The sequence below is a fragment of the Palaemon carinicauda genome, chromosome 3 (genome assembly GCF_036898095.1).
Source record: "Palaemon carinicauda isolate YSFRI2023 chromosome 3, ASM3689809v2, whole genome shotgun sequence".
Lineage (NCBI taxonomy): Eukaryota > Metazoa > Arthropoda > Malacostraca > Decapoda > Palaemonidae > Palaemon > Palaemon carinicauda.
In genome coordinates this window covers 24,179,126-24,201,426 of record NC_090727.1, presented here as the reverse complement: position 1 = coordinate 24,201,426, position 22,301 = coordinate 24,179,126, and the positions used below count along the sequence as shown (strand labels likewise).

The window sequence follows — 22,301 nt, the reverse complement described above, 5'->3', positions numbered from 1 at the left end:
AGGATTTTTGCAACAAGTTGCGAGAGGATATCTGGACACCTGCGAAAGTCTTCAGCACCGGTCAACCAGGCAAAGTAGAAGGTCTTCTGTGGTTGGTGTCGTGGAAGAGGTATCTCCCCTTTCGATGCCACTTTTCCAGCAATAGTGGAGTTCCTCTTATATTTGCGGGAAGAAATGCGCCTGTCAGTCTTGGCGGTAAAAGGCTATCGCTCGGCCTTAAGCCTCGCTTTAGTCTGAATTGAATGGACATTTCTTCATCGCTAGAGCTTTCCTTACTCATACGGAGTTATGAACTTATCTGTCCTCAGTCTGAAGTGAAACCTCCTCCAAGGAACGTGGTTCGAGTTCTGAGGTCTCTTAAGAGACCTCCCCATGAACCATTACGCCAGGCAACAGATCGCCACCTAACTTGGAAGACGGTGTTCCTGCTATCTTTGGCTTTGGCCAAACGAGTCTGTGAACTTCATGGTCTCTCATACGACATCACCCATTCAAGGGGATGGGGGAGATGTAACGTTCAGCTTCGTCACAGAGTTTATTGCTAAGACTCAGAACCCTGGGAGTAGCGGATCCTCGATTCGACTCCTTCCGGATTTCAAGTCTTCGTTCTATAACAGATGACCCTAACCATCTCTTACTCTGCCCACTGAGGAGTTTGAGAACAGCCGCAGCCCGTCCTCGTGTGCCTGCACTCTTCATTAGCACAGGAAGGACCAAGAGGAGGTTCGCCAAGAACACAATCTCAGCATGGATTTGCAAGGTCATAGATCATGCACTGAATCCAGACCCTCCTCCTTGACATCGCGCCCTCTTAACGAGAGAATGCCTTGATGAAGTCATTGGGCTTCAGCACGGTATATCATTCCCATGCTGAAGGCTTGTGACGGGCAAGAGGGCTCTCGAACTGGGGAATTTCTTTTCCTCAGTTTGACTCTAAATTTCTCTCATTCTTTTTCTATTACCTCTTATTGCTTATTCCTCCTTCATAATTATCAGCTGTCTCCAACCTTGCTGTCAAAACTCTTTTACCCATTTCACTGTCCAGGTTTTTTAGAGGGGACATTGTATCCATGATCGGTTTTTATTTCAAAATCAATTGTGGGAGCTGTGGTGGTCTTGCCAACTGCCCGAAAATGTTTGGACACCTAGGAGTATCAGTATTCCCATACTGGCACGCGGAACTATCTCTTAGGAAATTTGGCCTTCGGATTCCAGGGGTTGGCAATTTTATAGAGATAGGACTCTCGGCATTCTGTCCGGTTTGCCTGCCACTATGATTAGAGTGGGGATGATTGTATTCTTGAAATGCTCTCAGTCCCATCAAGCGGGTTTGGCATACACTTGAGCCACTCTAATCATAGTGGTACCATCCCTTTGTGGTAGGGTAGGGAGTGGACATTTGGTAAGCAGCTTTCACAGGTGTCATTGGTGGAGAAATTAATTCCAGGAAAGGCTAACGGTGTCTTCTTTGGAATTTCAGACAGTCTTAATTTTTTCTCTCCCTTAAACTATATTTTTTTCCATTGTTTTTTTTTTCATTGTTATTATGACCCCTTCCCTCCCCCTGAAAAAATAATTAATGAGTAAACTTGATATTCCCCGTACCCCTGGATCAAATGGCGAACCCCAGACACCGTTGACGACTTCTGCTTGTTTAAATAGGGAAAGCTCTGTTGACAACCTCGGCAATAAAAAGGATTCCTCCAACAATACTTCTTTGACCAGTGTTGTTAAAGACAATTTATCGGCACTGGTGGAAAATGATGCTTGTAATAACCGTAATACTTTACTCTCTGGTTCTGGCTCATTACCAGATCCAACAAAAAATCTGAAAATTCTCCACTTAAAAAACATACCAATTGGTTGTAGCTATGACATAATTCATGAAGCCTTCTGTAGATTTGGAGCAATCAAAGAAATTTTAATGGAGCTTAATGGTAGTAAAGGCTTTTGGGAAGCGTGGGTATAATTTTCAAGTTTTGAGATTGCTTTAGAAGCAAATAAAAATTTAGAGAGCATAAAAATTGACAATTGTTTGATTTCTGGGGCTTTATGTGATAAAGCACCAAGACACCTAGAGGTATATAAACCAGAAGAATGGATGGAAAAAGAAATAGAGCATAGACTTCCAGAAGTAAGAACCCCCAAGCCCCCAACATGGATAATTGCATCTGGAAAGATAGAAAATTATAACTATTATAAGATTAGTAAATTTATACAAAAAAAAAGTTGGTTTAATTAAAAGTAAGGATATTAGTAGATACGGTAAGCAATCTGTTTTGATTAATGCAAAATCAGATACTCAAGCTCACATGCTTTGTGGCATGAAGATTGCAGAAATTGATCCTATTAAGGATATTAAACCACATATGAGCTTCAGCTATGGTAAAGGAGTAGTTTTTGATAAAGATCTATATGAATTCTCAGAACCAGAAATTCTGGACATGTGCCCTGCTAATGTTTGGAAAGTAAGTAAGATCCCTCAAACAAGCATGGTAGTTTTAACATTTGAAACCCCTGTTATACCAGATCATATAATTATTGAGAATGAAAGAGTACGTGTTCGAGAATATAAACCTAGGCCTTTACAATGCTTTAATTGTTTCAAGTACGGTCACCCTTCCCGGTACTGCAATAATACGAAGATCTGTATTAACTGTTCTTTGTTAGAACATGGCCAATGCAACAGAGATACAACCTGTGCAAACTGTAAAGATAATCATAAACCAAATGATAAAAGATGTAGAGAATACAAGAATGAAGAAGCTGCAATCTTGAAAGCAAATGCTGAACATATAAGTGTAGGTTATGCAAAGCATTTACTCAATCGGCAACTTAATTTTGCTCGCGCGGTTAAGATGCCAACAAAAGATTATAATCCACTACCCCTTACTACCACAGGGGGACCAGTGGCAGCACCTGGCCCGTCAGGTGCATCTCCCTTAGTGGTAGTAGCCCAGCCATCTGGGTCAAGTGCTCAGGCTATAAAAGCCAGAGCACAAACCTCCAAAGAGGTCAATATGGTGTCCAACACACCAAAAGTATTGTCACCGATAGGAGCATCTCCCCTAGAGGTAGTAGCCCAGCCTTCTGGGTTAAGTGCTCGAACTGTTGAAGTTCTAGCACAATCCTCCAAGGAAGCCAATGTGGCTTCCACCACCTTAAATGTATTGTCTCAGGCAGAATCTCTACCTGATTTGATGGAGATTGGAAAACAAGATCTTCCAAAGAGGAAAAGGTCCCCATTATCCTCACCTTCATCTAAGTCAGGTAAGTGCCCTACTGCTCATGATCCTAAGGTTGACTCTTATAAAGATCCTAGAAAGAAAGAAAAGAAGAGTGGTGGCCTAGTAAAGCCTTCCATCTCCAGGCCTTACATGGCTTCATCTGAAAAGTCCCAAAAGACAAATGAGACAAAGAAAAATAATAACAAAAGATAATGTCTATCATCCAGTGGAATTGCAGAGGTCTAAGTACTAGCATTGAGCAAATAAAAACTTTAACCAGGGACTCAGACACGAAGGTAATTTGCCTACAGGAAACCAAGATCAGTGACAAACCATTTAATCCTGGACTCAATTATCATTTTTGTAGATCCCCTCCTTTGCAAGCTGCAAGAGCTCAAGGTGGTACAGGTTTTATTATTCACAAATCTGTAAAATTTGAAACAATCCCACTCAATACACCACTACAGGCATGTGCAGTTAGAACTCATATCGGGAAAAAAATTACTTTATGCTCGCTATATATTGAACCATCCTTAGAACTTTTCCTCTTAGATCATGCTGGTAATCCAAGAAGGCTTAGACTTTCTGACCTCCAAGACTTGATCAATCAGCTTCCTGCCCCTTTTATTTTAATGGGTGATTTTAATGCAAAGCATACTTTATGGGGTGGAAATGTGTGCGGTAGATGGGGTAATCTTGTTGAAGAATTAATCGACAACAATGATGTAATACTAATGAATGATGGTTCTCCAACTAGGTATGATGTATTCCACAACTCTACATCAGCCATTGATTTGTCAATCTGTTCCTCATCCATTCGATTGGACTACCTTTGGTCAGTAAATGAACACCTACATGGCAGTGACCATTGGTCAATAATGTTAAATTATGTCCATAATCTTCCTTCTCAGTGTCCACCAAAATGGAAGATAGATGAGGCAGACTGGGCAGCTTATGAAAACTGTTCACACACTGATAAAGAATATGATGAATTTACATCTCCAGTGCATGCCTATCAACATCTTGAAAATATTATTGATGATAATGCTAGCAAGTTTATACCTAAAACATGCGGTTTACCTCATCGCTCTGTAGTTCCTTGGTGGAGTAAAGAATGTGCCAACGCAAGAAAAGTGACCCGAACTTGCTTCAGAAGATACTTGAGGACAAACTATTTAGCAGATAGAATAGCATATCTCAGAGCCTGTGCCAAACAAAAATGAATTTGTAAAAAAGCAAAGAGAGCATCTTGGAAGAAATATATATCTAATATTAATACCAAAACTCCTTCCAAGGAAATATGGGACAAGATTAGAAAACTTCAAGGTAAATTCGTCCCTAAGCCTCTACCAATATTAAGGGAAAATAATAGATACATATCTGACCCCAAAGATGTAGCAGAGGCTCTTGCTAAGCACTTTGCTCATGTATCAAGTGCTGACAACTATTCCCCAGCATTTCAACAAATTAGAGCATCAACATCTGTTGTTCCTCCTGCTTCTTCAAATACTGAAGCTTTTAACCTGCCTTTTAGTATGGAGGAGATGCAAAATGCTATCTCCAGCTCTTCTTTAACTGCCCCAGATGAGGATGGCATCTGGTATGAAATGATATCACATCTTCCAGTGGATACCAAGGAATTTTTATTAGAAACCTTTAATGGTCTATGGGCTTCCCATACATCTCCTGATTCCTGGCATACTTCAATTGTAATTCCAGGCCACAAGTCTGGTAAAGACCCAGAACTGCCATCTAGTTATAGGCCCATATCCTTGACCAGTTGCATATGCAAACTATTTGAGAGAATGATCAACAACAGACTTGTGTGGTATCTAGAATCAAAAAATCTTTTATCTAACAGACAGTTTGGTTTTAGGAAGAACCGAAGTACTCTAGACCCTTTGCTGATGTTATCAAGGGAAATTTCAAATGCTTTTTCTAACCAAAACCAGGTGGTGGGTGTCTTTTTTGACCTCGAAAAGGCATATGACACCACCTGGAGGGGTGGTATTTTAAAGCAATTGGCCTCGTGGGGTATAGGAGGACATATGTTCTCTTTTATTGAAGAATTTTTATCAAACCGCTCAATTAAAGTGAGAGTAGGGTCAGAACTATCTTCATCCTACATGCAAGAAGGTGTCCCCCAAGGCAGCGTATTGAGTGTGACCTTGTTTGCTGTTGCTAATAATAGTCTCATTAGTCACATACCTCCTGGCATACAAGGATCACTATTTGTCGATGACTTTGCAATTTATTGTAGTGGATCATCTGCACTACAAGCATGCCAAAATCTTCAAATTGCAATAAATGCTGCTTCCGCATGGGCAAATTCTCGCGGATTCATGTTTTCTCCTCAGAAGACCAAAGCCATTCGCTTTACTCGTACTCGTAAAAGGGAAGAGATCCCTACCCTTTTCTTAAATGATTGTATTTTGCCATATGAGGATAGTGTCAAGTTTCTTGGAGTCATTTTCGACAAGAAAATGACATTTGGTCCCCATATAAATGACCTATCTATCAGGGTTAAGAAGTCACTGAACATTCTGAAAGTGATATCGCATTTTGATTGGGGTGCTGATAGAACAACTTTGCTTAGAATTTATACATCTTTGTGTCTGAGCAAGTTAGACTATGCATGCCAAATATATGGGTCAGCTACAAAGACTTTACTTGGAAAACTTGATATTGTTCACAATGCTGGGCTTCGCATCTGCACAGGTGCTTACAGAACATCTCCCATTGACAGTCTCTATGTTGATTCTGGCATACCTCCCCTTTCCATTCGCAGAGAGGAGTTGAGTTTGAGGTTTTAGCTAGGTCCCTTGCTGTGAGAAACAATCCTAACTGTAAATATGTTAGGGCGCCTTTAGATCGGGCTCCTAACAGATCTAGAGTGCCTAAGCCTTTGGAAGTACAGCTGAAAAATGATGCTAGAGAAGTAGGCTTGTTAACAGCACAGATAGCAGAGGTAGGATATCCCAAGTCTCCTCCTTGGTGTAATCCACCTGTTAAAGTATGTTTTACGGCAGGAGGGAAAAATACCTTACCTAGTAGGGTAATGAAAAGTGAGTTTTTAAATCATGCTGCTCAACATCATGGGAAACATGTTTTTACAGATGGCTCCAAATCGGCTGCAGGAGTTGGAAGTGCAGCTGTGGTGGGGGATGTTGTTATTAGAAGGAAACTCCCATACTCTTGTTCAATTTTTACTGCTGAGCTGTACGCAATAATTCTCGCAGTCCAACATATTTTTAAAAATGGCAACCAAAATAGTTTTTATACAATTTTTACGGATTCCAATAGTGTTTTACTCTCATTAAAACAAATTATGCCAGGCCATCATCTAGTACAAGAGGTGCAGGACTGGTTAGTACTTCTGCAATCTAGGAAGAGTATCAGTGTTCACTTCTGTTGGGTCCCTGCCCATGTTTGGGTGGATGGGAATGAACAAGTAGATAAGGCAGCAAAGGAAGCTTCAGGGCTAAGTAATCCATCCCCCTTGAGTATTCCTTACAAAGATCTTAAAAGTGAGATTCATCTTTACTGTAAAAATAAGTGGCAAGCTCGATGGTTTGAACTGACCACCAATACAAAATTGAAACAAATCCACCCATCGGTGGATAAATGGTCATCTTGTAATTCTACAAGTAGAAGGGATACCATTATTTTAACTAGGCTGCGTATTGGCCATACACATGCAACGCACAATTATTTAATGAAGAGTGGGGAAGGGAGACAGGCCCCTCTTTGTAATACCTGTCAAGTGACAATGGATGTTAAACATATTTTAGTCGATTGTCCTATTTTTAATCTCCAGAGGAGGACACATTTACTCCAGGACAAACCGTTAAGAGATATACTGGGGGAAAACTGTAATACCCTGAACTTGAGAAAATTTATACAAAGTATTGGGTTATATTACGAGCTATAATTGATTTTATTAATTTATTTATTTATTTTACCCTTTTAATCCCTATTTATTTCACATCTAGATTTTATTGTATGAAAGTGTTACGATTTGTATTAAAGGTTAAAATGATACTAAATGGTGTGAGTGTACAGATATGATTGAATGATTTTCGTTATATAGCGCTGAATGGCCTTTGATGCCCCAGTGCTTGGCTTAATGCCTAAATCCCATATTCAATTCAATTCCTTGACATCGCCCCCAGAGTTCATGATGTCAGGGGCATAGGTACTTCCTTGGCATTCAAGAGAAACTTCTCAGTGACACAGGTTCTTCAGGCTGGGGGTGTGCAAACTACAAACTATATCCCACTACATTTTCTATCGGTCTTGTGGTAGCTGCACAATGGCTGGTATAATACCTCAAGTTCCTTATTGGATAAGCAGCAGCAGAAGGTTGAGGGCACTGTTACTCAGTTTTATTCTGCGTGAATGAAAAGGTTTGACTGGCTCTTATTCCTTTTCTTCATCCTTCCCACTCTTGGGGAAAGCAGCATTCTGGGTTTTCTGCACAAGCTGACCTCAAACCACTGCAGGTAAACCAAGCTCCCTTGTGTACCTAGTATTAAACTAATGGTGTTGCGTCTCCATACCCTGGCAAGGTGGTATTGGGAAAGTCTTGGTTACAACAGTTTTTCCTACTAAAGACTCTGAATAACTTTACCTGGACGGTCACACTTCTATATATCTCAACACAGCTTGTGTAGGCCGCTGACCTTTCGTAGCAAGGTTTTAGCGAGGCGCAGGGACCCCTATTTTTGAGTACTAACATACTCAGATAAGGAAATCCCGGGTAAAAGCCAAAAAGCCAGATTGGCAGGGATGTCCACCCTTCCTAATAGGTTAGTCAACCCTAAATAAATAGCGTAGGTTTGTATTCCAATTACGGAAAAAATGACATTCGTAGATAATTTGTATTTTTCGTAACGATACAAACCTTGGCTATTCATACAAATTTGGCCGCCAGCCCTATCCCCATTGAAGTACTGCCTCCAAGCAAAGTGAGCTAAATCACCGTTGTGTGAGTGTGAGCGGTAGCAAGCTATCCCTGCTAACTAGCGGTATGGTTAGTTTACCCTCGCTAAACTTTAATGGCTTGTCATTTCAGCTACGCAGAAAGTAATACCCTTAAATATATAGCGAAGGTTTGTATCGTTAGGAAAAATATAATTATCTATGGATTTGTCATATTTTTCTCCTCCCTGTGAGAGACTGTGCTGTATCAGAAACCAATTGGTGTGCGAGTGCTCTACGCCAATGCATGTCAGTTCGAAGGGGGCCGCTGTTTCTTCCCTTCTTTTGTTATATCATTAAAACTTCAAGGAATAGAATTCTGAAACATAGACAATTTGGAGAGAACAATCGGTAGGAGTAGCGTTGTTTCATTTGTGGTGTTTTTTTACCCCCTGTGAGAGACAGTGATGTATCAGATTCTGATGTGCAATTCTTCCATGCCACTGCTTGTCGGTTTGAAGGGTCCCGGTATTTCTTCCTTCTTTCTCTTTAAGGAATAGAATCCGCAACCATCTACGAGTTCAAGAGACCAGTGGAAATGAATAGCATTGTTTCATTTGTGGCTTTTTTCTCCCAGTGGGAGGGACAGTGCTGTACCAAAAACCTAATGGTGTCGGAATGCTCTACGCCAGTGCTTGTCAGTTTCAATGGTGTCGCTGTTTCTTCCCTCTCTTTGTGTTTCTTTAATACTTCTAGGAATAGAATTTAGAAACATCGACAAGTCCAACACACAAATAGAGATGAATAGCATTGTTTCATTTTTAGCTTTTTGCGGCCCGTGGAAGAGAGAGTGCTGTACCAGAAACTGAGTGGTATACTAATACTCTACGCCACTGCTTTTCAGTTTGAAGGGTGCCGCTGTTTTTCCCCTCTTTCTGTGTTTTCATGATTACGTGAAGAAGTTAAATTAAGAAACACAGACAATTCGGAGAAACCCATAGCTAAGGGTAGCATTGTTTTGTTTGTAATGTTTTTCTCCCTCTGTGAGAGACTGTGCTGTACTGTGTATGCGCGTGTGTGTGTGATTGTGTATGATTGTGCGTGTGATTGTGTATGCACGTGCCTGTGTGTGATTGTGTATGCGTGTGTCTGATTGTGTATGCGCGTGCCTGTGTGTGATTGTGTATATGCATGTGTGTGATTGTGTATGTGCTTGTGTGTGTGATTGTGTATGTGATTGTGTATGCGCTTGTATGTGTGATTGTGTATGCGTGTGTGTGTGTGATTGTGTATGCGCGCACGTGTGTGATTGTGAATGTAAGTGCGTGTGTGTGTGATTGTGTATTCGCGTGCGTGTGTTTGTGATTGTGTATGCATCACCCTACATCAGACAACGGCCTACAACCCTGCTGCCAATGGAATGGTTAAACGTTTTCATCGCACCTTCAAAGCAGCTTTGATGTCCCGCTGTAAGGATTCTAACTGGTTTACTCAGCTTCCCTGGGTCCTCCTGTTGACTAAGGACCACTCCTAAAGACGCCCTCGACGTCTCAGCAGCTGAAGTGGTGTATGGCGACCCGTTGGTCGTCCCTGCCGAATTTTTTCCTTCTACAACCTCCTCAGACGATCTCCAGCGCATACGTCACGTCGTGGGAAAATTTATTCCATGCCGCCAGACTTACAAGCCCCCAGCGAAGCATCACATACCGACTGACTTGCACTCTGCAACGCACTTCTTTCTGCGCAACGACACTAGCAAGCCAACGCTAACGCCCCCTTACACGGGCCCTTTCCTTGTGATCCGACGCAGTCCGAAAGCATTCCTACTAAACATTCGTGGCAAAGAAGACTGGGTCTCCATTGATCGTCTAAAACCTGCTTTTCTCCTGCCAGATGACCCACCTACAGTTTGCCTCTCTAGATCAGGGCGCCCTATTTAACATGTACAGTATATCTCTTTTTAAGGGGGGAACCATGTACCAACCGTGTGTCACACGATCATACATAGTTCATTTTGTGTATATATTATGCTTGTATCTTCGCTCTTCCCTCGCACTAAAAAGAATCTGAATAAACATGCCTGTTTTTCTCACCAGTAACGGTGTCGATTTTGAACATGAACAAAATGGATAAATTAAAACTTTATGATTCATTGAATTGGAATCTTCAAAATTATCATTTACCAATTAATTTATGTGTTTCTAAATATTCTTGGTTCTTTACTTTTTTAACATCAATGTAGTTCTTGTGAAGTCACCTAAATAAAGAAGAGATTCTAATGAAGCATTGTAGATATTTTGTTGAAAATAAATTTTAGTTTTCATTTCCGTTTTTTGCATGTGAAAATGTTGAAATATTTTGATACGGTCTTGCAGTTATATGCACAGGACTTGGGTTCAGGAGGGCATTTGGCAAGAGGTAGTTTGAACACGATAACACGAAGTCTGTTTATAATTTATTTATGAAAGATCTATTTTAATGTTACTCTTCTTTAAATGTTACTTTAATTTCTATTCAATTATTTATTACTTCTCTTGTAGACTATGCATTTCCTTATTTTCTTTTCTCGTTGGGCTATGTTTCCCTATGGGAGCCCTTGGGCTTATACCATCCTGCTTTTCTAACTAGGGTTGTAGCTTAGCTTGTAATAATAATAATAATAATAATAATAATATGTTCATATTAAGTAATGTTTCTACTGACCTGACCTCATTTAAGCTAGGTTAAGTGAAGGTCATTTAATGACTTATGTTATTCTGATACAAAATCTTTTCCTTTTACTTTTCTGCATCAAGAGACAGAAGTGAGAATTCAAGGTAGTGTAAGAAAGAAAGTTCTATCGATTCTTTTTATAAGGTTATTTTATAATATATGTATGTATGTATATAATATATATATATATATATATATATATATATATATATATATATATATATATATATATATATATATATATTAGGTATTTTTTTATATATCATATATGCTCAATACTGTATATATTTATACATAGATATGTATGGGAATATAGATACACAGATGTATATAATGCATACCTATATATATATATATATATATATATATATATATATATATATATATATATATATATATATATATATATATATATATATATATATATATAAATATATATATATATATAGAGAGAGAGAGAGAGAGAGAGAGAGAGAGAGAGAGAGAGAGAGAATATATATATATATATATATATATATATATATATATATATATATATATATATATATATATAGTGATATATAGTGATATATATATATATATATATATATATATATATATATATATAGAGAGAGAGAGAGAGAGAGAGAGAGAGAGAGAGAGAGAGAGAGAGAGATATCATCATCATCATCATCATCTCCTCCTACGCCAATTGACGCGAAGGGACTCGGTAAGATTTCGCCAGTCTTAATCTTGAGCTTTTAAATCAATATTTCATCATTCTTCATCTCCTACTTCACGCTTCATAGTCCTCAGCCATGTAGGCCTGGGTCTTCCAACTCTTCTAGTGCCTTGTGGAACCATATTAAATGTTTGGTGAACTAATCTCTCTTGGGGATTGCGAAGAGCATGCCCAAACCATCTCCATCTACCCCTCACCATGATCTCATCCACATATGGCACTCGAGTAATCTCTCTCATAGTTTCATTTCTAATCCTGTCCTGCTATTTGACTCCTAATATCCTTCTGAGGACTTTGTTCTCAAATCTACAAAATCTGTTGGATATTGTTTCATTGTCATACCATGACTCATGTCCATAGAGTAACACCGATCTCACTAAACTGATCTATAGTTTAATTTTTACATGTAATTTCAGGCGATTTGATTTCCAAATTTGATTTAACCGAGCCATTGTCTGATTTGCTTTTATCAATCTTTCATGAAATTCCTTGTATTAGTGATCATAGTTCCTTAATATTTGAATGATTTTACCTTATTAATCCTTTCTCTTTCTAGTGATATTTCATCTTCCATTGATTATTCTGTTCTCATCATCCCTGTCTGTCTTCTATTTATCTTGAGCATAACCTCATGTGATATTTCATGCATTCTGGTAAGCAAGCGTTGCAAGTCCTTCTATTGAGGACATCATCATTAGCATACTTTAGGTCTGCTAATTTCCTATTACAAAGACAGTTTAATACTTCTTCATCATAGAATGTTATTATTAATTATTAATTGCCAAGCTACAACCCTTGTTGGAAAAGCAAAATATATATATATATATATATATTATATATATATATATATATATATATATATATATATATATGTGTGTGTGTGTGTGTGTGTGTGTGTGTGTGTGTACAGTATATGCTCAAGCTAAGGGGGTTTGGGAAGCCTGCCGAGTCATCAACAGCCATTGCCTACCCTCCCTGGTCCTACCGTGGGTGTAGTAAGGTCTTGAGCGCTGATCAGTTCGGGAATATCCTTCTAACTATGGAAGTGTTACTGTCCCTTGCCTCTGCCACTCATGAGTGACCCTTAAACCTTTAAATTGCCCAAAACTGCTATATTGTAGTTAGGAAAGGGGGAGGGGGGGGGAAGGGAGGGTTGAATCTGTGTGTGCTTATCTATGTAAATATTTAGCCAATTTTCTCTCTCTCTCTCTCTCTCTCTCTCTCTCTCTCTCTCTCTAGTAGGAGGAGAAAGATGATCAAGGTAAGAGGAAGAAGAATTATGTGAAAGACATTCAAATCGAAAAGGTCAAAGGTCAAAGGTCAAGCATTGTATTCAGTGAGGTGATATGAGGAGGATTTCTAAATCTGTCTCAGCAGAGGTTGAAATATACCCCACTCTCTTATCTCTTATCAGCTCATGGAAAACCAAATCAACAATATGGTGGAGTCCAAAGGCCTCAACGGGAAGGAATTGTCATCCTTGAAAATGCAGACATAAACTCGTTATCTGTGACGAGCATTGAATCATTAAGGTTTTGAATCTCTTACTGTCCAAAGACTGATCGAAAGGATCACTTAAACTGCTTCTTCTTCTTGGATTCAAGAGTAAGGAAAGAAGGTCAAATTCCCTGAATCTTTTCCTCCTCCTCTTGTTAGGAAAGAGAGAATTGAGACCCACTGGTCTTCAGGGGATGTCTTCAAAGGGCTCCGGAGCTTAGATTCTTCTTTTAGATGTTTCCCACCTCAGAGGATTCCCTCGGAAGGACATTTTACCCTCAGAAGTTCGTATTACAGTTAGACTCTGGGTCAAAGGACTTATGGGGAAACTCATAATAATACTAGTACTAGCAATGGTACTGGAACTGGTAGGCTACTGGTATCAGTTGGCTATCAGTTCCAGTACCAGTGCCAGTACTAATACTAGTACTAGTACTAATACTAGTACCTAGTACTAATAGTAAGTACTAGTACTAGTATAGTACTGGTACTAGTAATACTAGTACCTAGTACTATACTAGTACTAGTACCTAGTACTAATACTAGTACCTAGTACTACTAGTACCTAGTACTAGTACTAATACTAGTACTAGTACTAACTAGTACTATACTAGTACCTAGTACTAATACTAGTACTAGTACTAATACTAGTACCTAGTACTAATACTGTTATAGGTACTAGTACTGGTACTGAATACTAGTACCAGTACTAATACTAGTACCTAGTACTAATACTAGTACTAGTACCTAGTACTAATACTAGACTAGTACCTAGTACTAATACTAGTACTAGTACCTAGTACAATACTAGTACTAGTACCTAGTACTAATACTAGTACTAGTACTAGTACTAATACTAGTACTAGTACCTAGTACTAATATTCAGTACCTAGTACTAATACTAGTACCTAGTACTAATACTAGTACCTAGTACTAAACTAATACTAGTACCTAGTACTAATACTAGTACTAGTACCTAGTACTAATACTAGTACCTAGTACTAATACTAGTACCTAGTACTAATACTAGTACTAGTACTAGTACTATACTAGTACTAGTACCTAGTACTAGACTATACCTAGTACTAAGACTAGTACTAGTACCTAGTACTAATACTAATACCTAGTACTAATACTAGTACTAGTACTAATACTAGTACTAGTACCTAGTACTAATACTAGTACTAGTACTAGACTATACTAGTACCTAGTACTATACTAGTACTAGTACCTAGTACTAACTAGTACTAGTACTAAGACTTGTTACTAGTACCTAGTACTAAGACTGTACTAGTACCTAGTACTAATACTAGTACTAGTACTAAGTACTAATACTAGTACCTAGTACTAATACTAGTACTAGTACCTAGTACTAATACTAGTACTAGTACTAAGACTAATACTAGTACCTAGTACTAAGACTAATACTAGTACCTAGTACTAATACTAGTACTAGTACTAAGACTAGTACTAGTACCTAGTACTAATACTAGTACCTAGTACTAATACTAGTACTAGTACAATACTAGTACTAGTACCTAGTACTAATACTAGTACTAGTACCTAGTACTAATACTAGTACTAGTACTAATACTAGTACCTAGTACTAATACTAGTACTAGTACCTAGTACCAATACTAGTACCTAGTACCTAGTACCAATAAGTACTAGTACTAGTACTAATACTAGTACTAGTACCTAGTACTAATACTAGACTAGTACCTAGTACTAATACTAGTACCTATACTATACTAGTACCTAGTACTAATACTAGTACCTAGTACTAATACTAGTTCTAGTACCTAGTACTAATACTAGTTACTAGTACCTAGTACTAAGTACTAGTACTAGTACAATACTAGTACTAATACTGGGGTACTGGTACTTAGTACTAGTATAGTACTAGTACTAGTACCTAGTACTAATACTAGTACTAGTACCTAGTACTAATACTAGTACTAGTACCTAGTACTAATACTAGTACTAGTACCTAGTACCAATACTAGTACCAGTACCTATTACTAAGTACTAGTACCAGTACTAAGTACTAGTATTAGTACCAGTACTAAGTACTATACTAGTAAAAGTACTTGTGTACTGGTACTGGTACTTGTAATGGTATCAGTACCAGCACTAGTACCAGTACAAGTACTATTATTAGTACCAGTATAAGTGCTATTACAAGAACCAGTACAAGTACTATTACTTAGTAAAAGTACTATTACTAGTATCAGTACAAGTACTATTACTAGTATCAGTACAAGTACTATTACTAGTACCAGTACAAGTACTATTACTAGTACCAATAGAAGTACTATTACTAGTTCTAAGACTAGTACTAGTGCTGGTACTGATACCGGTACCCCTACCAATACTATACAGTATCAGTACAGTTGAATTCATCTTCCGAATTATAACTTGGATTTAGTCTCTCTCTCTCTCTCTCTCTCCTTCTTGAGGAGACTTTCTCTACACAATCAGAGGAACAAACCAATCATATTTCTCTTCATTTTGACCAAAGGAATCTCTTCTTAAGTCTGTGGTTGCCTACTTTCTAGAAACCTCTATGACTTGCAATATGTGGGTCGGGAGTTCAACACCTGCTTAGTCCCTATAGCTTCCAGCAGTGATTATAATTTCACTTTCCATCTGAGATAGCGATGGGAGGTTTGGGGGAGCCTATAGGTATGTCTCTATGTGCTGAGTCATCAGCAGCCATTCCCTGCGCCCTCCTGGTCCTAGCATGGGTGGAGAGTGCCCTGGACATTGTCCTGTGAGAGGTACGAAAAGGGAGAGCGAGTGGCTTGCTGAAAAGGAACGTTTGAGAATCTGAGAGAGGAAGATTCTTAAGAGGAAATCAGGTCAGACTTTCTATGATCGAATTAAGGAACCCTGACAATGAGGGTCCTGCCCTGGGGCAGGGAGGCCATTCAGTGCAGGCAGAGCATAACTTGTGTTATCCTTGTGTTATTATGTTCTTATGTTATGTTATGTTTTCTTAATATTGTCAATCAATGTTTGTCCTAAGACACAGACTTCCCATCTTCTGAGGTTCAATTGTGACTTGCATTGAAGACTCCACAAGTGAAGATCTCATTCATCTGATCACTTCCTCTGTGTTTGGAAGTGTTGCAATTGAAGAGGCGTAAAATAAAGCAACATTGAAGGACATTGCAAAACAGGATCAGATTCAGCATAAATTATTCCGTAAAGTCGAAGTCTCGCATCATTTTAACAAGGTTTTGATAGTTCAATAAATTGGTCTCTTGCTTGATATTATCAAGGAGAACAAAAGGAACAGTATTTTTTCATGTTTTTTTTCTTCCTTTTTGCGAAGAATCAACAAAAATTATATTATCAGTAGTTGGGTTAGAGGAACTGTTGGCTAGTTCCATGTGTAGTTAATGTAATGGATGATTTAGTTTCCTAATACTTTCATATCTCTATCTCTCGCTCTCTCTCTCTCTCTCGACCCCCTTGACAGGTGCATTTATTATGTAAGCGATTCATCATCTTTTCTTTTGGCGTCAAAAAAATGTTTACCGGAATCGTTTCATACATCAACCTTCCCCTGTGAGACTCGAAGGGTTTCCGCCTCCTTCGTGCGTGTGTCTGCATATTCTCTCTTATTCTTTAACACGGCGTGGCCACCCAGTCTCTTCAACTATCCCTTTGTTCAGGATGTCTCCACATTTTCTCTTTCTTCCTCTCAGAGAACGGTACCGATCTAGACACATTTTGTCTCGGATGTAAACATTGGAGATTCTCTCTTCTTCTTCGTCTTGTGCAAATTTGCAGGCAACAACAAAAGCTTCTCGGAATATTTCCAAGACCAAAAATGGTGACGTTTTAGAGCCATTTTTACTCAATGCAGATATGAAAATAACAATTGGAATATCTTATTTTGGAGAATTTTACTCACAAAAGAATATCGATTTGCATTTTCCATTTGAATGGAAATTTTCGACAATTCAAGAGCTTCAGAAAAAGAATATATATTTCAAAATTAAAACCTGTATCAGGATAAAAATGTAAGAGAAAATTCATTAATACAAGAGCCCTTTTTGATAAATTGTATTTTAATAATTAACTGGGCTAAATATTAACTTGGCTCCACAAGGCACTAGAAGAGTTGGAAGACCCAGGCCTATATAGCTGAGGACTATGAAGCGTGAAGTGGGAGATGATGAGTGGAGAAGTATGAATTAAAAGCTCAAGATAGAGACGACTGGCGAAATCTAACCGAGGCCCTTTGCGTCAATGGGCGTAGGAAGAGATGTTGATGATTAATTTCTCTATAAACTTGTTAATCCCAAAGAGTTGAAACACTTTATACAAAGCCTTGTGGGAAACCTCACTCTTTTGCTAACATTGTTTTATAGTGTGTGTGTCGTTTGTGAAGGAAGAGAGCCTATGTACAAACTTCAACACCCCCCCCCCCCTCCACCACCATTCTTCCACCTTAGGGGAGATAGTGCCGTTAATTTTACAGCAAATGTAAGCATTTCTTATGGATCAGAATGGCCTCCATAGCCCCAGTGGCAGGTCATATGTCCGTAATTTTCACTTTCAATTCTTGGCAACCCTGTCCAGACTGAACCATTAGATGGTAACACTGCTTTTGCTCTGCCGGATGAAGACTTTCTCTGCATTGTTGATAAAATCATCAGTTGGTGACTGGTGGGGCCTCGCGGTTCCATCCCAGAATACTTGCTGAAGAACTGCAAATTGAGAGAGAGAGAGAGAGAGAGAGAGAGAGAGAGAGAGAGAGAGAGAGAGAGAGAGAGAGAGTGGGGAAGCAGTCCAAATCTAGCAATCTTTGAGCATCTCACATTTTTATGAGGTTTTAAAACCTCTTTTGAGATGCGTGCTCACCCCCCCCCCTCCGCCATCTCTCTCTCTCTCTCTCTCTCTCTCTCTCTCTCTCTCTCTCTCTCTCTCTCTCTCTCTCACACAAAGCTAATAATAATAATCCCAAACGGAGTTCTTTCCCATAAGCAAAGTCTCCATCATAGGTCTAGTTGTTGTCAAGCGATATTGCAACAAACCATGCCCATTGTATTGACGGAACTTCTTCAGTTGCTGTTGCTGCTCCTGTCACAAGTAGCAGCAACAGCAACATAAGCAACAGCAGAAGAAGAAGCAGAAGGTAAATAGCAACATTAATATCTGGTTGCTCTTTGGTGATAAAAGATTTTGGGTGTTTTCCATATAGGCCTAGTTCTCTAATGCCACGATTAATAAGCCAGAGTAAAATCGACTCTAAACAGATCGTATCTTTATGCATCGTTCGTTTCCCTTTGACATCGCTCAAAAGAGAACTAATTAATTCAGTAATTAAAGTTGATAAATAAAGAAAAGGAGACGATGAAATTCGAATGTGTCTTTTGTGGTGCCTCCAGACATCATCGTTCATTTCCTTTAGACATCGATCAATAGAGGAAACACTTTCTATTCAGTCTAACCTCTATTTAGACTCATTTTGGGTTTAGACATTTTGAAATATGATGATGAATTTTGAAATAGTTCAACATTGTGCCACATTGATCGTTTTTGTTCTTTCTCTAAATGGATCGTTGTTCAGGAACTGTTTTCTGTTCATGTTTTGTTCAAAAGGAAATAAGAAGGGAATTTTGGACGATGAATTTATACATTTAATGAAAATTAGACTTTTAAGGATCATAGTTGGAGGTTCATTGCATGAATCATGGTTCTTTCAACTCGTGATAATAATAATAATAATAATAATAATAATAATAATAATAATAATAATAATAATATTCCAAGCATCGCTGTCACCTGATCAACTCCTCTTCTTGGTTATCTTCTTCCTCCTCCTCCTCTTTTTCTTCCTCCTCTTCCTCCTCTTCTTCTTTTTCCTCCTCCTCTTCTTCTTCCTCCTCCTCCTCCTCCTCCTCCTCCTCCTCCTCCTAGCAGGAGAAGATTCCTTGAAGTAACAAACTGACCCAATCAGGAATGAATAGGATTCCTTTGATTAATGAGATCATTAATCATTACGGTGACGTCATTAGGAATAATAATGTTATGGTTTAGGATTGACAGGGTAGAGTTTATGATGATATTAATGAGAGAGAGAGAGAGAGAGAGAGAGAGAGAGAGAGAGAGAGAGAGAGAGAGAGAGAGAGAGAGAGAGAATCACTCAAAAGTCTAGTTAAAGCAAAACTTATTCCAATATTATTTCCATATAAGCTATTTATAATCTCTACCTCCTCTTCTATATGTTCTTTATCTGATTTCTGTGTTTTATTACGTATTGAAGATGAACAATGAATAACATTCGGAAGTTATCGTACATCTTCTAATCTGAGAGTTGCAGGACTGCCAACCGAGCAGCACACCGCATTGCAGTCTTCAGCAGCTAATTTAGAGGAGGTTTGATGTTCCTGGGGGTTGGTATGCCTGCTTGTAGTGAAACGTTTTCTTCACAAAAGTTGGGAAATTCTTGAAAATCAAACTTGTGTACCTCTACGCATTTCTTGCAGAGAATAGCTCTCTCTCTCTCTCTCTCTCTCTCTCTCTCTCTCTCTCTCTCTCTCTCTCTCTCTCTCTCTCTCTCTCTCTCTATATATATATATATATATATATATATATATATATATATATATATATATATATATATATATATATATATATATATATATATATATAGGTGCTATTATAGTATGCTATCTACCGCCGATTTCGCTATCTACCACCTCTTTCTGAAATTTTGGAATTGGTTTATTATTTTGTTTATGAGACCCCAATTAACACTACTTTACAATTAACTGGGAAATCACCTAATACTGTCACTGATTGGTTTAATGTGTCTTGAAGTGTGTAGTGTGGTGGTTTCAATTGGAAAGTTCTGAGAAAAGGCGATGATGTATTTCCTGTTTTCTTGAATGATGCAAGATATGTTTATAAGCAGTAGTAGAATAAATTTTTGATTGAATTTTTTCATAGATTATTTTCTTTAAGTTTTGTAATATTTAATTTTTCATTTGAATAACTTGTAACATTGTTGTATGATGAGCTTTGAATAATTTGTAATAAAAGTTTCCCTACAAACTGCTTATAATTATGCACCCATGTTGCCCAGCCAATAAATATTATTAAACTATCATTAAAGTCCAATGAGGATAACATACTGGTGGTAAGTAATCTGTTTGATAATCCTCATCAAACAGGAGGATTAACATTGACGGTAGACAACATACTTTGTGGTAGATACCATACTATAGTAGAAATTCGACGGTAGATAGCATACTATAATAGAAATTCAACGGTAGATAGCATACTATAATAGCACCTATATATATATACTTATCGTTTGGAAGGGTCTTCATGAATCATTGGTATGTCTTATGGAGACTACAAAAGAACGTGGATTCCTTAGGGTCTTCAGTAGAACTTCAGGGTGGAGAAGTCAAAAAGGCTTCAGTGGAGTCCTTTTGGCTGAAGACTAAAATTTCACTTTTTTTTTTATTTATAAAGCAAATTAGGAAGAGGAATATATGAAGTATAAATTATGTCTTTAGTGAATTATGAATAGTGACGTTATATTCTATTTTGAGCCTCTTTCTTGCCTAGCCATTTCTCTTCCTTCTCTCCCTCCAAGCAGTCATCTTTACCGTATTAATTTCCTTCATATCCTTACTTTTCTTGCTCCTTCTCTTTTCAATTCCAAGTAATTTTCCTGACAATAGTTCTCTTCCTTTCCTTACTATTTCTGATCCTTCTACTTTCCCTCATATTCCTTCTCACCCTACTATCTCCCTTCCTTTCCTTAATATTCATTATCCTTCTACTTTCCCTCATATTCCTTCTCACCCTATTAACACTCTTCCTTTCCTTACTATTCCTGATCCTTCTACTTTCCCTCATATTCCCTCTCACCCGATTAACTCTCTTCCTTTCCTTACTATTCCTGATCCTTCTACTTTCCCTCATATTCCTTCTCACCCTACTATCTCCCTTCCTTTCCTTAATATTCATTATCCTTCTACTTTCCCTCATATTCCTTCTCACCCTATTAACTCTCTTCCTTTCCTTAATATTCCTGATCCTTCTACTTTCCCTTATATTCCTTCGCACCCTATTAACTCTCCTCCTTTCCTTAATATTCATTATCCTTCTAATTTCCCTCATATTCCTTCTCACCCTACAAACTCTCAGCCCCAAAAGGAAGAGGCAGTGCATAAAACAGCCCCAAGGAAAGGAAGCGGCAGGGCATAGAACAGCCCCAAGGAAAGGAAGAGGCAGGGCCTAAAACAACCTCAAGGAAAGGAAGCGGCAGGGCCTAAAACAACCCCAAGGAAAGGAAGCGGCAGGGCCTAAAATAGCCCCAAGGAAAGGAAGCGGCAGGGCCTAAAACTGCCCCAAAGGAAAGGAAGCGGCAGGGCCTGAAACAACCTCAAGGAAAGGAAGCAGCAGAGCCTAAAAAAACCCCAAGAAAAGGAAGCGGCAGGGCATAAAACAGCCCCAAGGAAAGGAAGAGGCAGGGCCTAAAACAACCTCAAGGAAAGGAAGCGGCAGGGCCTAAAACAACCCCAAGAAAAGAAAGCGGCAGGGCCTAAAACAGCCCCAAGGAAAGGAAGTGGCAGGGCCTAAAACAACCCCAAGGAAAGGAAGTGGCAGGGCCTAAAACAGCCCCAAGGAAAGGAAGCGGCAGGGCCTAAAACAGCCCCAAGGAAAGGAAGCGGCTGGGACTGAAACAACCTCAAGGAAAGGAAGCGGCAGGGCCTAAAACAACCCCAAGAAAAGGAAGCGGCAGGGCCTAAAACAGCCCCAAGGAAAGGAAGAGGCAGGGCCTAAAACAACCCCAAGGAAAGGAAGCGGCAGGGCCTAAAACAACCCCAAGGAAAGGAAGCGGCAGGGCCTAAAATAGCCCCAAGGAAAGGAAGCGGCAGGGCCTAAAACAACCCCAAGGAAAGGAAGCGGCAGGGCCTAAAATAGCCCCAAGGAAAGGAAGCGGCAGGGCCTAAAACAGCCCCAAGGAAAGGAAGCGGCAGGGCCTGAAACAACCTCAAGGAAAGGAAGCGGCAGGGCCTAAAACAACCTCAAGGAAAGGAAGCGGCAGGGCCTAAAACAACCCCAAGAAAAGGAAGCGGCAGGGCCTAAAACAGCCCCAAGGAAAGGAAGAGGCAGGGCCTAAAACAACCCCAAGGAAAGGAAGCGGCAGGGCCTAAAACAACCCCAGGGAAAGGAAGCGGCAGGGCCTA

General features: G+C 39.0%; 1 protein-coding gene across 1 annotated transcript in view; it reads right to left on the bottom strand.

Annotated features, from left to right (window-relative positions):
- The window catches only part of LOC137631036 (protein FAM200A-like), a 151,954-nt gene extending 130,726 nt beyond the window's left edge, over positions 1-21,228 (bottom strand). Inside the window, exons 1-3 of the mRNA XM_068362609.1 lie at positions 21,109-21,228; positions 18,877-19,007; positions 18,126-18,398 (exon numbers count right to left, since the gene is read on the bottom strand). Of these exons, the coding sequence (XP_068218710.1) occupies positions 18,126-18,398; positions 18,877-19,007; positions 21,109-21,228 (524 nt within the window). The remainder of the gene's footprint in view (positions 1-18,125; positions 18,399-18,876; positions 19,008-21,108) is intronic.
- Positions 21,229-22,301: the final 1,073 nt, after the last annotated feature.